We start from the raw sequence: 16980 nt of genomic DNA on the forward strand, positions 1-16980 counted from the left end.
CACCACATTCCTCCTACCATCCTGGGGTCCCACAGGCGTGCCCTGGGCTCCCCACCCCATTCCCCACTTGTTTCTGTCCTGCTTCCGATGCTGGGAGAATCCCCGATGTTCCACAACAGTGATGCAGCCTCCCTGTTCTTTGGGGCATCCATAGTGGGTCCCAGCCACCATTGGGTCTGCAGAATATAGATGAGAATACCTCTCTCCCTACCATCCCACTGACCCTGCAAAAACCCTCTTTCCTGCTACCCAGTGCTGCTCTGGTGATTCTTCAGCTCAGAAGATTCCCAGCTTCCTTTTTTCCCTGAATAGCATCCTCTTTTCTCACTCTAGCTTCAAAGTGTTTAACAGCAGACTTCCTGCCCATTCCTTCCTCAGAGACAACACACAGTGAGAAAAACAGTAAGCGAGACAGTGGTCTTGACTCTTCAGGAATTCAATCATGAAAGATGTAAAAGAAGTCTAATGTAGGATTAATAGAAACAACCATAAGCAATGCATGAACCTAAATGGGACCATGGCTCAATAGTCGATAGATAGATATGAAGGAAGAAAGAGAGAAAGAGGGAAGACAGGAGAAGAAACTTAAAATACATTTCAGGACAATTGGAGAAATTTGAATATTAACTAAATGTCATAAGAGATATAAGAATCGTTAGTTTTGCTAAGTGCAATAATAGTATCCTGTTCATGTAAGACAATGTCCTTATATAGTGGAGTACATGCTGAAGAATTCAGAGGCAAAGTATCAGGCAACCACTTTGAGATGGCTTGGCAAAAAGAAGAAAGATGAATCAAATATGGAAAAACGCAGGAAAGCTTTTTCTTTCATCCCTTTTTTATTGTTTACAAATTTTTCAAAACAATAATGTAAAAGACAAGCAAAATTCTGCCCACTTTCTGGCTGAAATGTCTCTCATTCCTACCTTCGTTGATTCCCAGACAAGAACAAAGGCTTCTCTCTCTCCCCAAGACCCGCAGCCTTCGAATCTCTGATAGGACTCGCATCTTCTTTCTACTACTGAACTGGGGCTCCTTAGGGCAAAAACTTTGACTTATTTTCCTACCTCCCCTCCTGCCCCACCTGCCCCTCCCTGTCCACCACAGTGCCAGGCACACATCAGGGTTGAATTACAAGCACCAATGGTTCCTGTGTGTCAGGCACCGTGAAAGTCCTTAGATTTGTGAACTCCCCAGGGAGTGAGTGATTCGGTGAGGGGGCTATTAGCATCCCATTTTACAGATGGGGAAGCTGAGGCTCAGAGCAGTTAAATCACTTGCCCAAGGTGATACCCCTCATACGTGGTTGAGTCATGTTTGTCTCAGGTCCCACCAACCTAAAATCCTGGCTACTGTGTCTGAATTGAATCTAAACTCAGTTCTTAACACCCGGATGAGACAGGTGGGGTGACCATTCCAAATTTGTGGGAGCAAAAGCTGGGCCAGAAGAGGACAGGGGACATTCCCAAGGGCTGGACAAAGAAAAGCAGTGCTGTCTCTGTGTTTTGATACCTGTTCCATGCCAGACTCTGAACCGGTACCTAAAGGGCACAAACTCAATTCCCACAGCAGTCCTCGCCGTGGGGGTGGAGGGAAAAGTGTAATCTGGAGTCAGGACCTCAGACTCCAGAGTTAGCTGGCTGGGGCACATCCAGGCTTCCCACTTCTGGGATGGTGATACTCAGAAAATACCTTAACTTTGGCATGCCTCAATTTCCCCATCCATAAAATGGACCACGATAATGGCATCTTGCTTACACCTGGGTTTGGTGCCATAATTTGCTGAATTAGTCATAGAAAGCACTTAAAACACTGCCCATCTCAGAGTAAGTGTGAAATCAGAGAGGCAGGGTAGCTGTCCGAGACAGCATAGAGATAGTGCCAGAACCAGGATCATCTGACCCCAAAGTCCTTGCTTTCTAAATCCTTATTTGGAGCATAGTATGGGGCCAAGAGAACAAGGGTCTCTAACCCCAAATATTTGGTCCAACCTGGTTCTTGTCCTTTATGAAATGTGGGGTTTCCCAGGACTTGCCTCTCCCCTCACCCCTCTCCCCTTCCCCTCTTCCTTTCTTTCCCCCTCCTCCTCTTTCTGGGTTTTCCCAGTGGCTCAGTGGTAAAGAATCCACCTGCCAATGCAGGAGACATGGGTTCAGTCCCTGGGTCGGGAAAATCCCCTGGAGGAGGAAATGGCAACCCACTCCAGTATTCTTGCCTGGCAAATCCCATGGGCAGAGGAGCCTGGCGGGCTAGTCCATAAGGTCACAAACAGTCAGAGAGGACTTAGCAACTAAACAATGTCCTCCTCCCCTTCCCTGGCCCCTCCCTGTTCCTCCTCCCCTTCCTCCGCGCCACCCCCTGCCCCCCCACTTCTCATCATGGGCAGAACAGAAAGAGCCTGGGACATCAGTTTGTATCACTTCTTGTCCCTCTTTGGGCCTCAATTTCCCCAGCTATACACTGAGGGATGTGAAGGTTACAACTTCATGTCTGCATGGGCTGGACAGATTCTCTGAGCTTGAGTAGACATTGACCAGTGCCAGGGATGCCCCTCCCTGTCAAGGAGGGTCCAGCCTTCTAGCTCCATACCCCAGACAGCTTTAGGGTAAAAGAGAGGTGCCCCGGGACCTATGACCCCTCTGCCCAGCCCCACCTAGACCAACTGGCTCCATAGCCTGCAGCCGTAGCTCACAGGCAGACTGGCTTTGCTCTGGCTGGCAGCCCAGAGTCGCCTCGATGAGAGTGGGTTCACGGTTAACTCCTGCCCCAGACTGACTGGGCTCCTGCTAGAGTCTCCTGGAGTCTTGGGGATTATTGCCACTGCCTGTGGGGAAGGCAGCCTCGAAAGCTGCTGTGCAGCGCCCATTCACACCGGCAAGCTCTGAGACCAGTTTGGTGGGAGCTAATGGCTAGTCGTGCCTTTACCTCTTGTCACGGCCTCTGACAGAGAGAAAGCCTGGGAAGTTGGAGCTGGGAAGCCCCCTCCTCAGTGATCGACCCAACTCCCTCCTTGAACAGATGGGAGAACGGAGGCCTCACGAGGGGCAGGGATCTTTCAGGGCATGCTGCTGAGTTCAGGACTGCCCGAGGGGCCCCAAGTTACCAGGGGTGACAGCCATGTGTTTCCCCTGGGCTCACAGCAGGCGAGTGGGTGATGGGAGGGAGGAGATGAGGAAAGAGCAAAAGAGGAAAGGAGAGGTAGTGGGGATGGAGGTGGGGAGGCCGGGCTCTTTGCCGCTTCCTGAACCACCCGCCCCCTGGGCCTGCCTGCTCTTCTCTGTGGCGGGGGAGGTGGGTTCCCCTCTCTGATGCTCTCTGTGACTTGGCCCCCTCTCAGGGCTTCAGTTTCCCCACCTGCCCTGTGAAGTGGGGCTGGCGCTTTCTTTCCGCAAGCTTTTGCTGTATTGAGCCCCTACTGTTTGCCAGGTTCCATGCTGGCCTCGGGGAACACCTTGATGAACAAGGTCCCCCAGGTGCTGGGGCGTTGAGAGGTTAAGGGTTAGAGGTCCTTCCTGGCATCGGAGAGCTCCCTCCCAGACCAGGGGAGAGTTTATCAGACCCCAGACGGCGGGACCCCAGAGTCCTCCTGGCTTGCCTGCCTGCCGCCGGCACTCTCCAGTCCTCTGTCCTTTTGTTTTCAGCCCACTTAGGAGCTAGGGCCCCAGCTCAGACCCTAGGACATGTGCCAGCTCCCAGTAGGAAGGCAGCCTCAGCAGATGGGAGGAGAGGAAGCCCTTTGAACCCTAACAGGCCGGGTCCAGCCTCCCAGGCAGGTCCCCATATGCGGAGCCAGCCCAGTCCCCCCACCACGAGCCGCTCACCCAGAGCCAGGGAGCTGCTCGCTCGGTTCCTTGGCAACATCCTGAGGAATCCAGTTGCTGCACACGCTCCCTTCCTCTCCCCTCCCACCGCCTGCCTGCTGCCTGCGGGGGCTGGAGGCGGAGGCGGAGGCAGAGGAGCCCCATTATAAATCGCAGCAGAGCACAGGCGGCCAGGGGACCAGCGCTGAGCTTCGACAAGGGCCCCTGCTGCCTGCCTGGACCCCCACCCGCCCCGGCCATGGGTCTTCCGCCTCTCTCGCGGCCGCTCTGCTTGGCTGTCCTCTGCCATTTGGTTGCGCTGCTAGCCGGTAAGTGGGGTGGACTCAGCCATGAGCCGGGTAAGGGGAACCCTTAGCCCCACTTCTGCCCCTCAAGCCTGACAACAGGACCCCCAGAGCCTTCCCGGGTAAGGCTGAGATCCCTGGCCGCCCCTTCTTGACATATATGCCGGGTGGGGGAGGTAGGAGCTGGGTGCGGGGGTAGGTGGGGGATGCGGCTTGACACCTCTCTGGTTGTGTGGTCTGCCCATGGGCTGGAAAAATTTACTCTAACCAGAGACTGTCCCTGCCTGGCCCAGTGAGCAAGGTGGTGACCACTTGGCAGTGCAGGGAGGTGGTGTGGGCAGCAGACGATCCAGGTGTGGGGTGCCGGGAGAGTGGGGGTAGTGGGAAGCCTGAGGAGCCTCTCGGTGGGCACTCGGATGGAGCCCTGGGAGACCGTGGGCTCATCTCCCTTTCCGGGGTTAATATGTAACCCTCGGTCCTGATTCCCATAGTCTCGGCTTGGCCCCAGCCCAGGCCACAGTTGGGACTTTCTCCTGCCCAATTTCGAGGCCTCTCCAGGAGAAGGGACCCAGGACCAGTGGAGGTCAAGGTCATTGCAGCTCATGAATTGGGCTCATCACTGTGCCTCTGGTCTAGCCCTCAATCCCTCTGCCCATGTCTGTCCCCACCCCACCTCCCCCCTCAGGGTACTGTCTTTCTCCTCCAAAGCACAGTTTAGAAAATGTTTTCACCTCCAGTCACTTGCTTTCTGGAGCCCGGGACCTGGGAGGGTATGATGTATCGATCCCACCCAACATGAGTAAGATGGAGGCCCAAAGAGGTTGAGAAACTGACCTGAAGATGCACAGCCAGCAAGTACGACAGGAGAGGGTAAGAGTGGGTGCAGGAGGGAGCGTGGATGCACGCGCCCGCTTCTGTGGATCACACTGCCTTCAAGAGCTATTTGAGCCAGCCCTATCCTCTGGTAATACCCAGGCCATCTGGCAGATTGAGGCTCAGAGAGGGCGGGAGGCTGCCTTAGGGCACACAGCCAGTCTGGGAAAATGAGCACCAGTCTCTGGTTTCCAGGACACCTCTATGGAGCGCACTGTCCCCCAAGTCCCTCTGTTTGGGGAAAAGCCACTGGTGGGGCAGAGAGCAGGTGAGTGGAGATGGTGCTGGCCAAGTGCTGCTGACCTTCCTGCTTCCTGGGCTTGAACTTCTGAGCCCTGAGGTGTATGGGGACAGTGAGGACTGGAAGATGAGGAGTCAGGTGGAGGAGGTTGCTTGGCCATAGCTGTGACCCTGAGTACAGTATTGCCTTCTTTGGTCCCAGCTGCTGCACCTTTAAATATAGCTATTGCCTATATGTGCGTGGTGAGGCTGAGGACACTTAGCAAGTGGGAGAAAGAGGAGGATCGCTTCTACTAAGCTGGGTTGGGGGGTGGGTTTCTTCTCTGCTAGGATGGAGGAGGGATCCTGGGTGGGGGGCACTCTGGAAGCTCTATCCGGCAGCCTGAGGCTTCAAAACCATCAGGGGCCCACCCTAATCTTGGCCACTGGTTTTTCTGGGAGATATTCCCATTATTCTGACCTTTCTGAGGCTCCGTCTCTCCCGTTTTACAACTGGGCATGTGGCTAGGTTCATCTTGAAAATTCTTAGCCATGCTGACATGTGTGGCTCAGAGACACCCCCTGGGAGCCCCTATAGGACTTAGGGACTGGACCACAAGCCGGAGAGGCAGAGAGAGAGGGGGAGCTGGGGACTTTGTGGCTACCGCCCTGGCTGGTGCAGGGTGGCTGCGTCAGTTCCCAAATGTGGGTTTGCGGGGCTGTGTCAGGCAGGAGGCGCCTCTGCTTTATATAACAAACCTGCAGATACAAGTCAGAACAGAGAATTTTCCTCCCTGAGCACTGACGCATTCACTCCCACTCAAGCTCTGACAAGAAAGAGGGAAAGAAAAAAACTGAATTAAGCTGCTGTCATCTGCCCCCCCTGATTAAGCAGTAGGGGTGGGTGGGAAAGGCAGAGGAGGATAAATTGAGAGTGTCAGATCCAGGCCTGGGTCGAATCTAAATTAAAAATTCCTCTATTTCCTGTTGGTTGGGATTTTACATGTACAAAGTGGCTTCCTTGTGCATTTTGTTGATTCATTTGGTAGATAAGCCCCTACTATGTGCCAGGTACAATTCTAGGTGCTGAGGCCACATCAGTGAATAAAATTGCCAGTGATCCCAGCTCTTGGGGTTGCTGAATATCAACTGGAAAAGACAGGTAATACTCAAAATGAATTAGTAAAGGATTTGGTCTGTTAGAAGGAAAAAAAAAATGCTGTGATTAAAAAAAAAAAACAGGGATCGAAGGGTGGTGTGGAAGATGTTGAGATTTTATGTAGGGAGTCAGGGGAGAAGGGGGCATTGAGTGGGGCAGGGGAAAGAATCATGTGGGTATCTCCAGGGCAGTGGTCCTCACTGCTGGAGTTGGCCCCCAAGGAGACATTTGGCAATTTCTGGCCACATTTTTGGTTGTTACGTTTTGGTTGGGAGGTACTCAGGCACCTAGTGCATCGAGGCCACGGGTGATGCCAAGCATCCTACAGTACATGGAACAGCCTCCCCAACAAAGAATCACGTGGTCCAAAATGTCAGTGGTATTTGCTGTTGAGAAAACTCTGCTCTAAGGGTCCAGATATTTTAAAAGCTTTATTCTCATAACCATCCCATGAAGCAGTTATTATCACATCCATTTTATAGGGATGGGAGGCTCTGAGAACCTGAGTGACTCGTCTGAGACACACAGCTGAGCAATGGCTCAAGCTCTCCCAGAGACCCAGAACATTCCCATCTTTTCCTGCCTATAACCCTCCGAACAGTCCTTGAGCTCCAGCCTAATGTACACTTCCTCCAAGAAACCTCCATGATCACTTGCAGTTGCAGGTGGTCTCTCCCTCATGTAAACCGCAGCTTCTCTGAGGTCTGTTCTGGAACATGGTGTTTTTTCTTGGCGTTTAAGGCAGCCTAGAATAGTGGATATTGGAGAAGGAAATGGCAACCCACTCCAGTGTTCTTGCCTGGAGAATCCCAGGGATGGGGGAGCCTGGTGGGCTGCCGTCTATGGGGTTGCACAGAGTCGGACACGACTGATGCGACTTAGCAGCAGCAGCAGAATAGTGGATTGTCTTAAGGGCTGGGAGGAAAACCTGACCTGCCACATCTGCCAGCTGTGTGGCCTTGGGCAAGTCATTAAAGCTCTCTGATTCTCAGCTTCCACATCTTTAAAATGAGGATAAAAGTAATCTTTTTGCAGGAATTAATGACAACAGATGTGTGTGGGCTGAGCCTAGTGTCCAATACACCACAGGTGGTCTACTAAGGAAAGTTCTGATACTCTGTGGTTCTCTCTTAGCCGTCCACCAGGTTGAGAGACTTCTGAGGCTGAGATGGGCCTTCTTCATCCCTCTGCTCCTCACAGGGCCTGGTCAGAGGCAAGTCAGCATTTGTTGGTTGACCAAGTGAACACGGTGATCTGATAGCATTTATTGGGATTGAGGTACTCTCTCCGAGCTCAGCATCAGCACCTCTGGGAGAAGGAGTTCAGAGTTAAGGACAAGAGGGCCTGGGTCTTTGTAGATACTCAAAAGTAACTCAAACAGATGTTGGCCAAATCAGGGAGTGGATGGATGGATGAAGGATATGTGAGTGGGCTGGAGAGAGATGGAGGGATGGGTAGATGAAGGGGGTGGAGGGTGCCTAGGTGGACAGGTGGTAGGTAGGTGAGTGGGGCACGGGTAGATTGATGGACTGGAGTGAGTAGGGCTGGGTGGGAGGTAGCCAGGTGGGTGGCAGGGAATGGGTAGCAGATTGACAAGAGGGGGCAGATAAATGGATGGATGGATAGACAGGTAGGCAGGTGGCTGGAGGGGTAAGTAGACTGAGACATTATTTCATTCAATGAATATTTATATCCACCTTAAGCTTGATGATGAGAAACACTGTGACACCAAGACATTCAAGGTCCCTGTCCTCCTGCATTCACACGAGAGTTAATAGACGACTGGCTGGTTGAGACATTATCCCCAGTTACAGAAAAGAAAACTTCAGTTCCTAGAAGGAAAGCCCGCTTGGTTAGTTACACCACCTTCCCAGGCAAAAGCGAGAAGAGAACCTGGCCAAGGCCATCAGGCACCATGGCAGACGGTGGGGACTGTGAGACAGGCTGCCTTTGTGGCTCATTAAGCCCTAGAAGTGGGCATAGTGGATGCAGAGTCAGAAGAGGGCACTGAGCTTCCCTAGTTTGTCCCTCCTGCCCACTGGGCAGCCTCCCCCTGGCTCCAGGTCATCAGAGGCACCATTTTTCTGGGGATTCCCCCCGGAAGTCACCTGCCACTCCAGTCCAGAGGACTGACTCTTGACTCTGCTCAGCAGGACCGGGGGAGGCTGCTGCTGAGTCATTTTGAGGTCCTGCTGTGGGGAAAGTAGGGTGACAAGGCAAGGAAACTTTCATATCCTGGTTCCTCAGAGAGAAAGGGCAGCTGGTGATTCAGGGACCAGCTGCGGGGAGCCCCCCTGCCCACCTCGGGGGGCTACTAGTGATGCCCCCTGATGGCCTGGCCCTGACCTTGCAAGCCCTGACTCCCCCTACTCCCCACAAGGCAGGGTGGGCTGAGGCAGGGGGTGTGATGAGAGAAGAGGCGGCAGATTTTAGAAGGTGTGCGTGCATGCCTGTATTTGGGAAGGCAGAGCATATTTGGTTTCTGTGTCCTCGTGCATTAAGTATTTGTGCAAGAGCAATGTGTGTTCTGGTGGAACCCCGGGGATCACTGGGGACCTCCCAAGCTCTGCAGAAATAAAATAAGTTTGTTCTTTCGGCTCCACTGCCCTGGAAGTCCTAACCTCTAGATTTTTCAAAATCCTCTGAGGTCTTGCTTTGGCTGCAAATGACCTTGACTCTGATCGGAAACTCAAGCTCTTCATTTTTTGGCCTGCCCCTCTTGAACTTATACCAAGCAGAGTAGATTTTGCTGGAGATTTTAGGGGAAGGTAGAGATGCAGTGCAAACCACATTGAATGTTTATATAAAATATCTGGGTTCTCAGCTGTCTGTTGAGTCACCGTCATTCTGTCCTGGGCTTTCTGTCTGGCTCCACGTGGGACCCAGCCATCTTAAGGCCCCGCCTATCCCATTCTGCCCTCACCCCATGCACAACCCCATTTCTATCCCTCCTCCCTACTCCTGCTGCCCCAGCTTGTCTTGGGAATCCAAATGGCCCATTTGGTTCCTCTCAGGAGCTGCTTCCCAATTCATCCTGGCTCTTTTTATAGACTATTTATTTCTGTATTCACTTTTTGGCTGTGCTGGGTCTTCTTTGCTGCACTCTGCTTTCTCTAGTTGAGGCTATCAGGGGCTACTCTCTCGTTATGGTGCTCAGGCTTCTCATTTCGGTGGCTTCTCTTGTCGCTGAGCACAGGCCAGAGGGCACTCAGACTCTGTAGTTGTGGCTCCCCAGCTATAGAGCATAGGCTCAATAGTTTTACTGCACGGGCTTAGTTGCTCCACAGTATCTGGGATCTTTCCAGATCAGGGATTGAACCCGTGACTCCTGCTTTGGCAGGTGGATTCTTTACCACTGAGCCACCAGGGAAACCCTCATCCTGACTCTTAACGGCAGAACAAAGGATTGTCTACTCAGCACGCTGCTTAGAAGGTGGTTATCGTTTTATATTTAAATTTTTTGTTACCTGCTACTTCGGCCTGGTGGCATGTATGCCTTTATGTGGTTTTTTGTTGTTGTTGTTGGGCATATATATGTGTCATTACGGTAGTTGCCGGTGACCGTGATGTATACAGGGAATACACATGGGATGTGAATGGACAGAGATCTAGGGGTGTCTCAGAGGCTGCGGAAATGGATCAGGCTGAGATGGAGGGATGGGATCCCGATGCGACGGGGTGAGAGTTGAGCAGGTGACTTACTAGAGTAAGAGCACGGTGCGGGGAATGGCAGGGTTACGGGTCCAGATGGGCCGGGAGCCAGGCCTGGCAGGAGAGCCTGTTCTGTCACTTGCTGACTGTGTAACCTCAGGTAGATCCTTGTCAGTTTCACACTCCTCTCCCCTGGTGAACCCACTCCAGCAACTGAATTTTAAAATTAAATAAGATGTGCCAGACAATAAGAGCTTTATAAGAATTCATTTTCCTCCATCCTTACAACAAACCTGTGAAGTAGATTCTACTGCTGTCCCTATTTTACAGGTAGGGAAACTGAGGCCTAGAGAAGTTTGGCCGGGGACAGAGGGCTGAGGTCAAGGGTGTGGGGCATTGGTTCTGGCTAGGAGGGTGCGTCTGGGACAAGCTGGCATGGGGCTGGGAAGCCAGATGTCCACAGACAGTCCCGCTGACTGGGGGCCTCTGTGGGGTTAGGGCAGCAACACGGTGTGAACAAGTGTAACCTCTTCTGCAACAAAATGACCCAGAAGATTCCCGAGTCTCGTCTAGTCGGCTACCAACGAAATCGGGAGTCCTGCAATGATGGAGCTGTCATGTAGGTACTGCCCTCTCAGCCTCTGTATTCCTTTCAGCCCCTGGTCTCTGCTAATCCATGTCCACATCCTGTCACCCCAAACTGGGCTCCTGGCCAAGGGCTTTCGGCAAGTGTTCCTCTTGCTCCTGACCTGCTGGCCTCCTCGCTGACCTTAATATCCGTGCCCTGAGCAAACATGAGCCGTGACATTCCTGAATAGCCTGGAGAAGCCATCCGGGGTGGTAATTCCTACTGGGCCAAAGGGTGTTTTATGCAGCACTGGAACCTGCTGGGTTTCATGGGAGAGGAAAAGCATGGTGTTCTGAAAGTGCAGGCTCTAGACGCCAGCAGATCTGGTGTGAATAATGCCTTTACCGCTTACAGTCTGGGTGGCCCCTGTGATCTTATCTACCCTCTGGGCTCTGGTTTCCTTATCTGTTAAAATGGGTAGTTTTGAGGAGAATGAAAGCTCTTGGCAGTGTGCCTGGAAGCTGCTAACAATAATAGAGGCCAAGGTTATAATCACCATTGAACAGATAAGGAAACAGAATCCTTCCCAGACTTCAGACTTCCAGGAGGGGTCAAGCCAAGCCGGCTTCACCTGTGGGTGTTAGGACTCCTGGCCATCTTGGCTGCTTGCTCATTTGGGGTCCCTCTTGGGTACTGCCCAGTCGCCCAGCCCTCAGGCCTTTCCCCAGGACTGACCTTTGGGTCCTAAAGCAGTCTCAGCCAGACCCTGACTCCTGGCAACAGGAAACAGCCTGTTCGAAGCCTGTTTCCCAAGCTAAAGCAGGCTTTCTTTAGCCCAGCTAAAGAAAATTGTACTTCCTCCCAGTGATTACTAAGAGGGCAAGTGTGCTACAGCCTGACCTCTCTGCTCATCTGTCAAACCTCACTTCCCCCACGCTACCCTATATGTTTGCTTCTCTTTTGTAGGCGAAGGGGAAGTGGGATGCTCCAGAGAGGGGATGACAGCACTGGGACAGCACTGTGCCTGTGGGTCCTTCAGGGTCATGCTCGCTTTCTGGACCTCTCTGGCTTCTTAGCATATTGGAGACAGGCACATTTTTATTACCCCTCTAAGCCTCAGTTTTCTAATCTGTAAAATGGGGATGTATATAGTAGCCATCTTGCAGAAAGGGTATGAAGTTTAACCAGACAAAATTTCCAGCACAGGCCAGGGTGTGGAGCAGGGGTCCCAGCCAGTTCTGAGCTGTAGTCTTGGTACTAAGCCACATGCAGGCTTCAAAGGAAGCTCAAGATTTGGATGGAACTCAGGGTCCTGAAGGAAGGAATGACCACCGACTCCAGTATTCTTTGAGCTTCCCTGATGGCTCAGATGGTAAAGAATCTGCCTGCAATCCAGGAGACCTGGGTTTGATCCCTGGGTTGGGAAGATCCCCTGGAGAAAGGAATGGAACCTACCCCAGTATTCTTCCCTGGAGAATTCCATGGACAGAGGAGCCTGGTGGGCTACAGTGCATGGGGTCGCAAAGAGTCAGACATGACTGAGCATCTAACACTTTCACTCACATTTCACTTTCAGGGCCCCATCAGGGCCACCATATAGAGAGTTGTAGCACCCTAGGGGCCCTTGTAGCCTGAGGATACACTCTAGGAGAGGAGAGAGGTCCAGAGGGCAGCCTTCAACTGAAGGAGAGGAGGAAGAGGAGGTTATGACATTGAGTCTTTTCCACCACCAAGCTTGCCAGTCACACACCTCATGGCAGAGAACACCTGGGATATCTCCCAATCATAAAACTCACAGCGAAGAGCCCCCATCTTCACGTTCATGACGTTATGACTTACATTTTTATTGTCTTTCTGGTCAGGAAGATCCCCTGGAGTAGGAAATGGCAACCCACTCCAGTATGCTTGCCTGGGAAATTCCATGGACAGAGGAGCCTGGTGCATATCAGTCCATGGGGCTGCACAGAGCTGGACACGGCTGAGCGACTGAGTTTTCATGCACACACTCTGAACCAGGTGCTTCACATCCTTTTCATTTTTTACAATAACACAGAAGCAGGTGACCAACTTGTCCTGGTTTGCTGGAATTGTCACAAAAAGACCCCTTCAGTCCCAGTTTTTCTGGGATGGTTGGTCACCCTGCAGAAGACAGGACTCTCTTTCCAGTTCTCAGGTGAGAACACAGAAGTTCTGTGAGCTGAGCTGCCACAGCTAGTAAGTGGTGGGGACTTGATTTCCAGCCAGGTCAGCTCACCTGCAGAGATTTTGTGTGATGCTCCTACTCCACGTGGCATCTAAGCATCACTGGCTCTCTTGTCTTCCTTCCTTGCAGCCTGAAGACTGTGAAGGGTAAATCATTCTGTGCTGACCCAAAGGAGGAATGGGTCCAGAAAGCCATGAAGCACCTAGACCACAAGGCTTCTGTGTCTCAAAAGAGTGGCACATTTGAGAGGCAAACCAGTGAGGGCAAGCCCAGGACCACCCTGGGCGCCAGGGAGATGTACCGGTCTGCTGCCTCAGAGGTGAACTTCACGGGCGAAAGCAGTAGTCTGGGGGCAGAGAGTGCCTTGGGGACTTCGCCAGGAGTGGCTGGTTCCATGGGGACCAGGTCCTCCTCCACTTCAAAAGCTCCAGATGGAGGGACTCAGAAAATTGAGCTTTTCAACGAGGCTGCCTTCACCACCGCCACGTCTTGGCAGAGTTCTGCTGCCGACCAACCTGAGGCAGGCCTCTGGACTGAGGGGAAAGCCTCTGAGGCCACCTCCACCCTGGTCCCCTCCACCCAGACCCTCCCCACCCCAGTCCCCTCCACCCAGGCCCCCTCCACCCAGACCCTCCCCACCCCAGTCCCCTCCACCCAGACTCTCCCCACCCCAGTCCCCTCCACCCAGGCCCCCTCCACCCAGGCCTCCTCCACCCAGACCCTCCCCACCAAGACCCTCTCCACCCAGACCCTCCCCTCCCTGGTCCCCTCCACCCCGGACCCCTCCACCCAGGCCCCGACTCTTTCCTACGCTGTCTTAGAGGACAGCAGTGGGCCTGGAAGCCTAACTGTGGGAATCAAGGTACAGGACTCTTCAAAGAACTCTCTAGGGTCCAAAGAAATGAGTCCCTCTTCAGCTCACACGGATGCCTTCCTGGGGTCGGCCACGGTGTCCAGCATCTTCGAGGTCACTGTAGCCTCTGAAGGGACCCCCAGCATGGATGCACTGGCCTCGGGCAGCTGGGGCCCTGAGACTGAGGAGCTCCCCAAGGCCAAGGAACCCATTCTCACCACCGCAGGCCCCCGGAGTCTGGGCATCCTTATGACGTCTGTCCCCGACTCCCAGGTGGCCACGCGAAGGCAGGCCGTAGGGCTGTTGGCCTTCCTCGGTCTCCTCTTCTGCCTGGGGGTGGCCATGTTTGCCTACCAGAGACTGCAGAGCTGCCCTCACAAGATGGTGGGGGATGTGGTGGAAGGGATCTGCTATGTCCCCCGGAGCTGTGGCAGTAACTCGTACGTCCTGGTGCCAGTGTGAGCTCCCCTCCTGCCTGCGTCTGTCCAGTCATTCAACTCAGCGGCCCGGGGTCCCCCATCCTCACACTCACCCTCACCCAAGGGTCTGGCCCAAGCTGGGATGATTGGAGCAAGGAGGCAAGGTCATCTGGGTGGGTCTTCTCCCAGCTCCTGGGGGCCACCCTTGACCATTTGTGACCTACTGTGGACAGAACAGGTGGCCTCCCCAGCTCACTCCAATGTCCCAGGACAAAAAATGTCCCTCTGCTGTTGGCTGGTTAGAGGGTCCCTTAGACACCATGCCAGCCCCCATGAACAATTATTTACTGAACGCCCAGCCCCTTTGACCCACTCCCCCTGTGTTACCATGGACATTCCATCTTACAAATGAGCCTCAGGTCAGGCCTCTCCTGCCCACTCCCTCAGACCTCATCGCGTCTCTTGGTCCCGCTGCGGTCGCCAGCCACCCCGGCCACCTGCGGTGCTAGTTTTCCATGTCCCCTGTACAGACCCCATGCCCCAGGAGGGGACCTGTCTTTTCTTGCATGAGGTTAGTGTGGTGTTTCCCGGGACTGCTCCCATTGAAGGTTCTGCCCTTGGGCAGGCATTTTGGGAATGAGAGATGAAGTAATCTGCTGGCTTGGATTCCACTCTCACCACCCCTCACCCCCCACCCCCGACCTCCGCATCTGTGAAGGAACATTGACTATAAATGTAAAGGCTGGGAGTTTAGTCCCAGGCCCTCACCAGTCCATCAAGACATTCATCACTCTGGTGTCTCATCTGTGAAAGGGAAGAGGGATGGTAGATATGTGGCAATAATCTCTATCCCTGTCAGGCATCACTAGTTGATCCAGAGACCCCTTTCTGCAGACCCTGGGTGCAGCTTCTCAACCTTCACAGTAGAGATGCTCTCAAGCATCGATGAGACAGGCATATCCATGGATGCTGTGACCAGGAGGTCCAGCCCCCACCCCCACCCCCCGCCCCCCGGCGACTTGTGACAGCCTACCAGGTCACAAGTGACAGGCTGTGGGAGGAGCAGAGGCCTGCAGGCTCCAAGAAAGGAGCCAGGGAGCAGCTGCAGGCAGTAGCCACACCCCTTCCTCCTCCACTCCTTCATGAGGGACCCAGGTCCAGCGCTTTCTCTTTCTTTCCCGCAGCCTGGCTTCCTCTTCCACCTCTCACTCCTTGAAAACACTGTCCTCTGTATTCTGAGCTCTTCCTGCCTCCCCTTCACCCCCACCACAGGCAGGGCCAGGCATTTCCATGATGTTTTCCATGATATCAGAATCCACCATGGAAACCTGAGGTTCCCATGTTTATTTCTGAAAGGGACTCTGTCCTGTGGGGAGAGATGGGCAGGGGAGGGGAAGTTGTGGACATGACGTCAGAGGTTCCCTTTTAGGCACTGAAGACTCAGGCAGGCCTGGGTGGGGCTGAAGGCTTCCTGGACTGGCCAGCACCCCACCATCAGAGCCAGACCTGCAAGTCCCACCCCCTCAGGGTCTCTGGTGGCAGCTCCCCACCTCCCTCTGGCTGTCTCTGAAGGTGTTCTTTGCGCCCCACCAGAGGAGCCTCCCATGGGCCAGGCTCTTCCATGTACAGGTGGCATGCTCCTTTGCAGACAGATGCTGAGAGAGTGCACATGCGGCTCTGGTCCACAGAGAGAGGGAAGCCAGCTTTCCCTGTCTGCCTGGCCCTCCTCCATGCCCGTGAGGGTCTGGCTTGGGTTGGGGGCACTCTGACCACTCAGAGAGGAAGACAGCAGATCTGAATGCACTTTTGGGGTTCTTCTTGATGGGGAACCTTCAAGGGATGGGGCCCAAGTGATGGGGCTCCCACCTGTGATAATGCGGCTGGGGACAACAGTTACCCCTTCCACAGACTTTGTGAGGTCCTCTTGAGAAGGACAGGAACAAAGACAATTTGGGGAGGGCTTTGGAAGGAGTTGGTTGATGCTTTTGCTTTTCCAACCCTATCGCCAACGTCTGTGTCATTTTGTATTTTACTAATAAAACTTAAAAGTCTTGAGTGTGCAATATAGTTGTTTTTCCTGGGTCAGACTCAGCAACCGAGGCCTCTGGGAAGATGGAACAAAGGAGGAGCCAAGACTGTCTGGGGAAGTGGGACTTCTCCGGCACACCAGTGGATATGACTCTGTGCTTCCACTGCAGATGATACTGGTTCGATCCCTGGCCCTGGGGTCCGCGTGCTGCAGGGCGGTGTGGCCAAAATAAACAAAAGACTCTCTGTGGAAGCATTGGAGACCCCTGGGGCAGAGGGGCAGCAGGAGAAGGGGCCCTGGGAACAGGGGTGAGGACGGCTGAGCCTCTAGCCTAGTTCTGCTCTGCCCAGGTATGTGACACTGGGCATGCATAAAATCAGGTGAGACTTCACTCTACACCTGAAACTAACACAACATTGTTAATAACTATACTTCACTATAAGAAATTTAAATTTTTTTTTAAAGATTTTAAAAAACCAGGTGAGAGATTTCCAGCAGCTTCCATCCCTGGCAGGAATTATATTCCCTTATGAAGTCCCCCACCCTGCCCCCTCCCACTGTGCAGGCCTCTAAACAACCATCTTGAGGGCCTTGGTATCACCATTAGGGATCTAGTGACCCACGGGAGCAAACTGGGCCACATTTTCCTCTTTACAGCCTCAACTCACTGCTGGTCCAGATAAAGATCAAAGAAGGATTACTTCTCAAGGGACTTGGGTACTCAGAGGTGTGACTCAAGTATGAACCGCCAGTGCCCAAGGTGGCATCATGAGCTGCTCTGTACAGTTGCGTAGACTGGAAACTGCAACGTGCCAAAGGCCAAGTCCAGCTTATTATACAGTATTGCATCAGTCTTGAATATTCATGGGAAGGACTGATGCTGAAGTTGAAGCTCCAATAC

General features: G+C 53.3%; 1 protein-coding gene across 3 annotated transcripts; it reads left to right on the forward strand.

Annotated features, from left to right (window-relative positions):
* Positions 1-3802: 3802 nt before the first annotated feature.
* On the forward strand, positions 3803-16113 carry CX3CL1 (C-X3-C motif chemokine ligand 1). 3 transcript variants are annotated; one of them, XM_019978845.2, is made up of 3 exons: positions 3803-4129; positions 10506-10630; positions 12908-16113. In XM_019978845.2, the coding sequence occupies exons 2-3, from the start codon at positions 10611-10613 to the stop codon at positions 14091-14093; spliced, it is 1206 nt and encodes a 401-aa protein (XP_019834404.1). In that variant the 5' UTR covers positions 3803-4129; positions 10506-10610; the 3' UTR covers positions 14094-16113. The 3 variants fall into 3 exon arrangements, with proteins under 3 accessions (XP_019834404.1, XP_019834405.1, XP_019834403.1); XM_019978844.2 differs by having other exon boundaries at positions 3808-4129; positions 10506-10626; XM_019978846.2 differs by lacking the exon at positions 10506-10630.
* Positions 16114-16980: the final 867 nt, after the last annotated feature.

The sequence above is a fragment of the Bos indicus genome, chromosome 18, assembly GCF_029378745.1.
Source record: "Bos indicus isolate NIAB-ARS_2022 breed Sahiwal x Tharparkar chromosome 18, NIAB-ARS_B.indTharparkar_mat_pri_1.0, whole genome shotgun sequence".
Taxonomy (NCBI): Eukaryota; Metazoa; Chordata; class Mammalia; order Artiodactyla; family Bovidae; genus Bos; species Bos indicus.

Bases quoted from the DNA above. Each gene is read 5' to 3' on its own strand.
- CX3CL1 (XM_019978844.2), top strand. From the start codon at position 4,060: ATGGGTCTTCCGCCTCTCTCGCGGCCGCTCTGCTTGGCTGTCCTCTGC. The intron at 4,130-10,505 runs GTAAGTGGGGTG...CTGTGGGGTTAG, and splicing joins TTTGGTTGCGCTGCTAGCCG to GGCAGCAACACGGTGTGAAC. The intron at 10,627-12,907 runs GTAGGTACTGCC...CCTTCCTTGCAG, and splicing joins TGCAATGATGGAGCTGTCAT to CCTGAAGACTGTGAAGGGTA.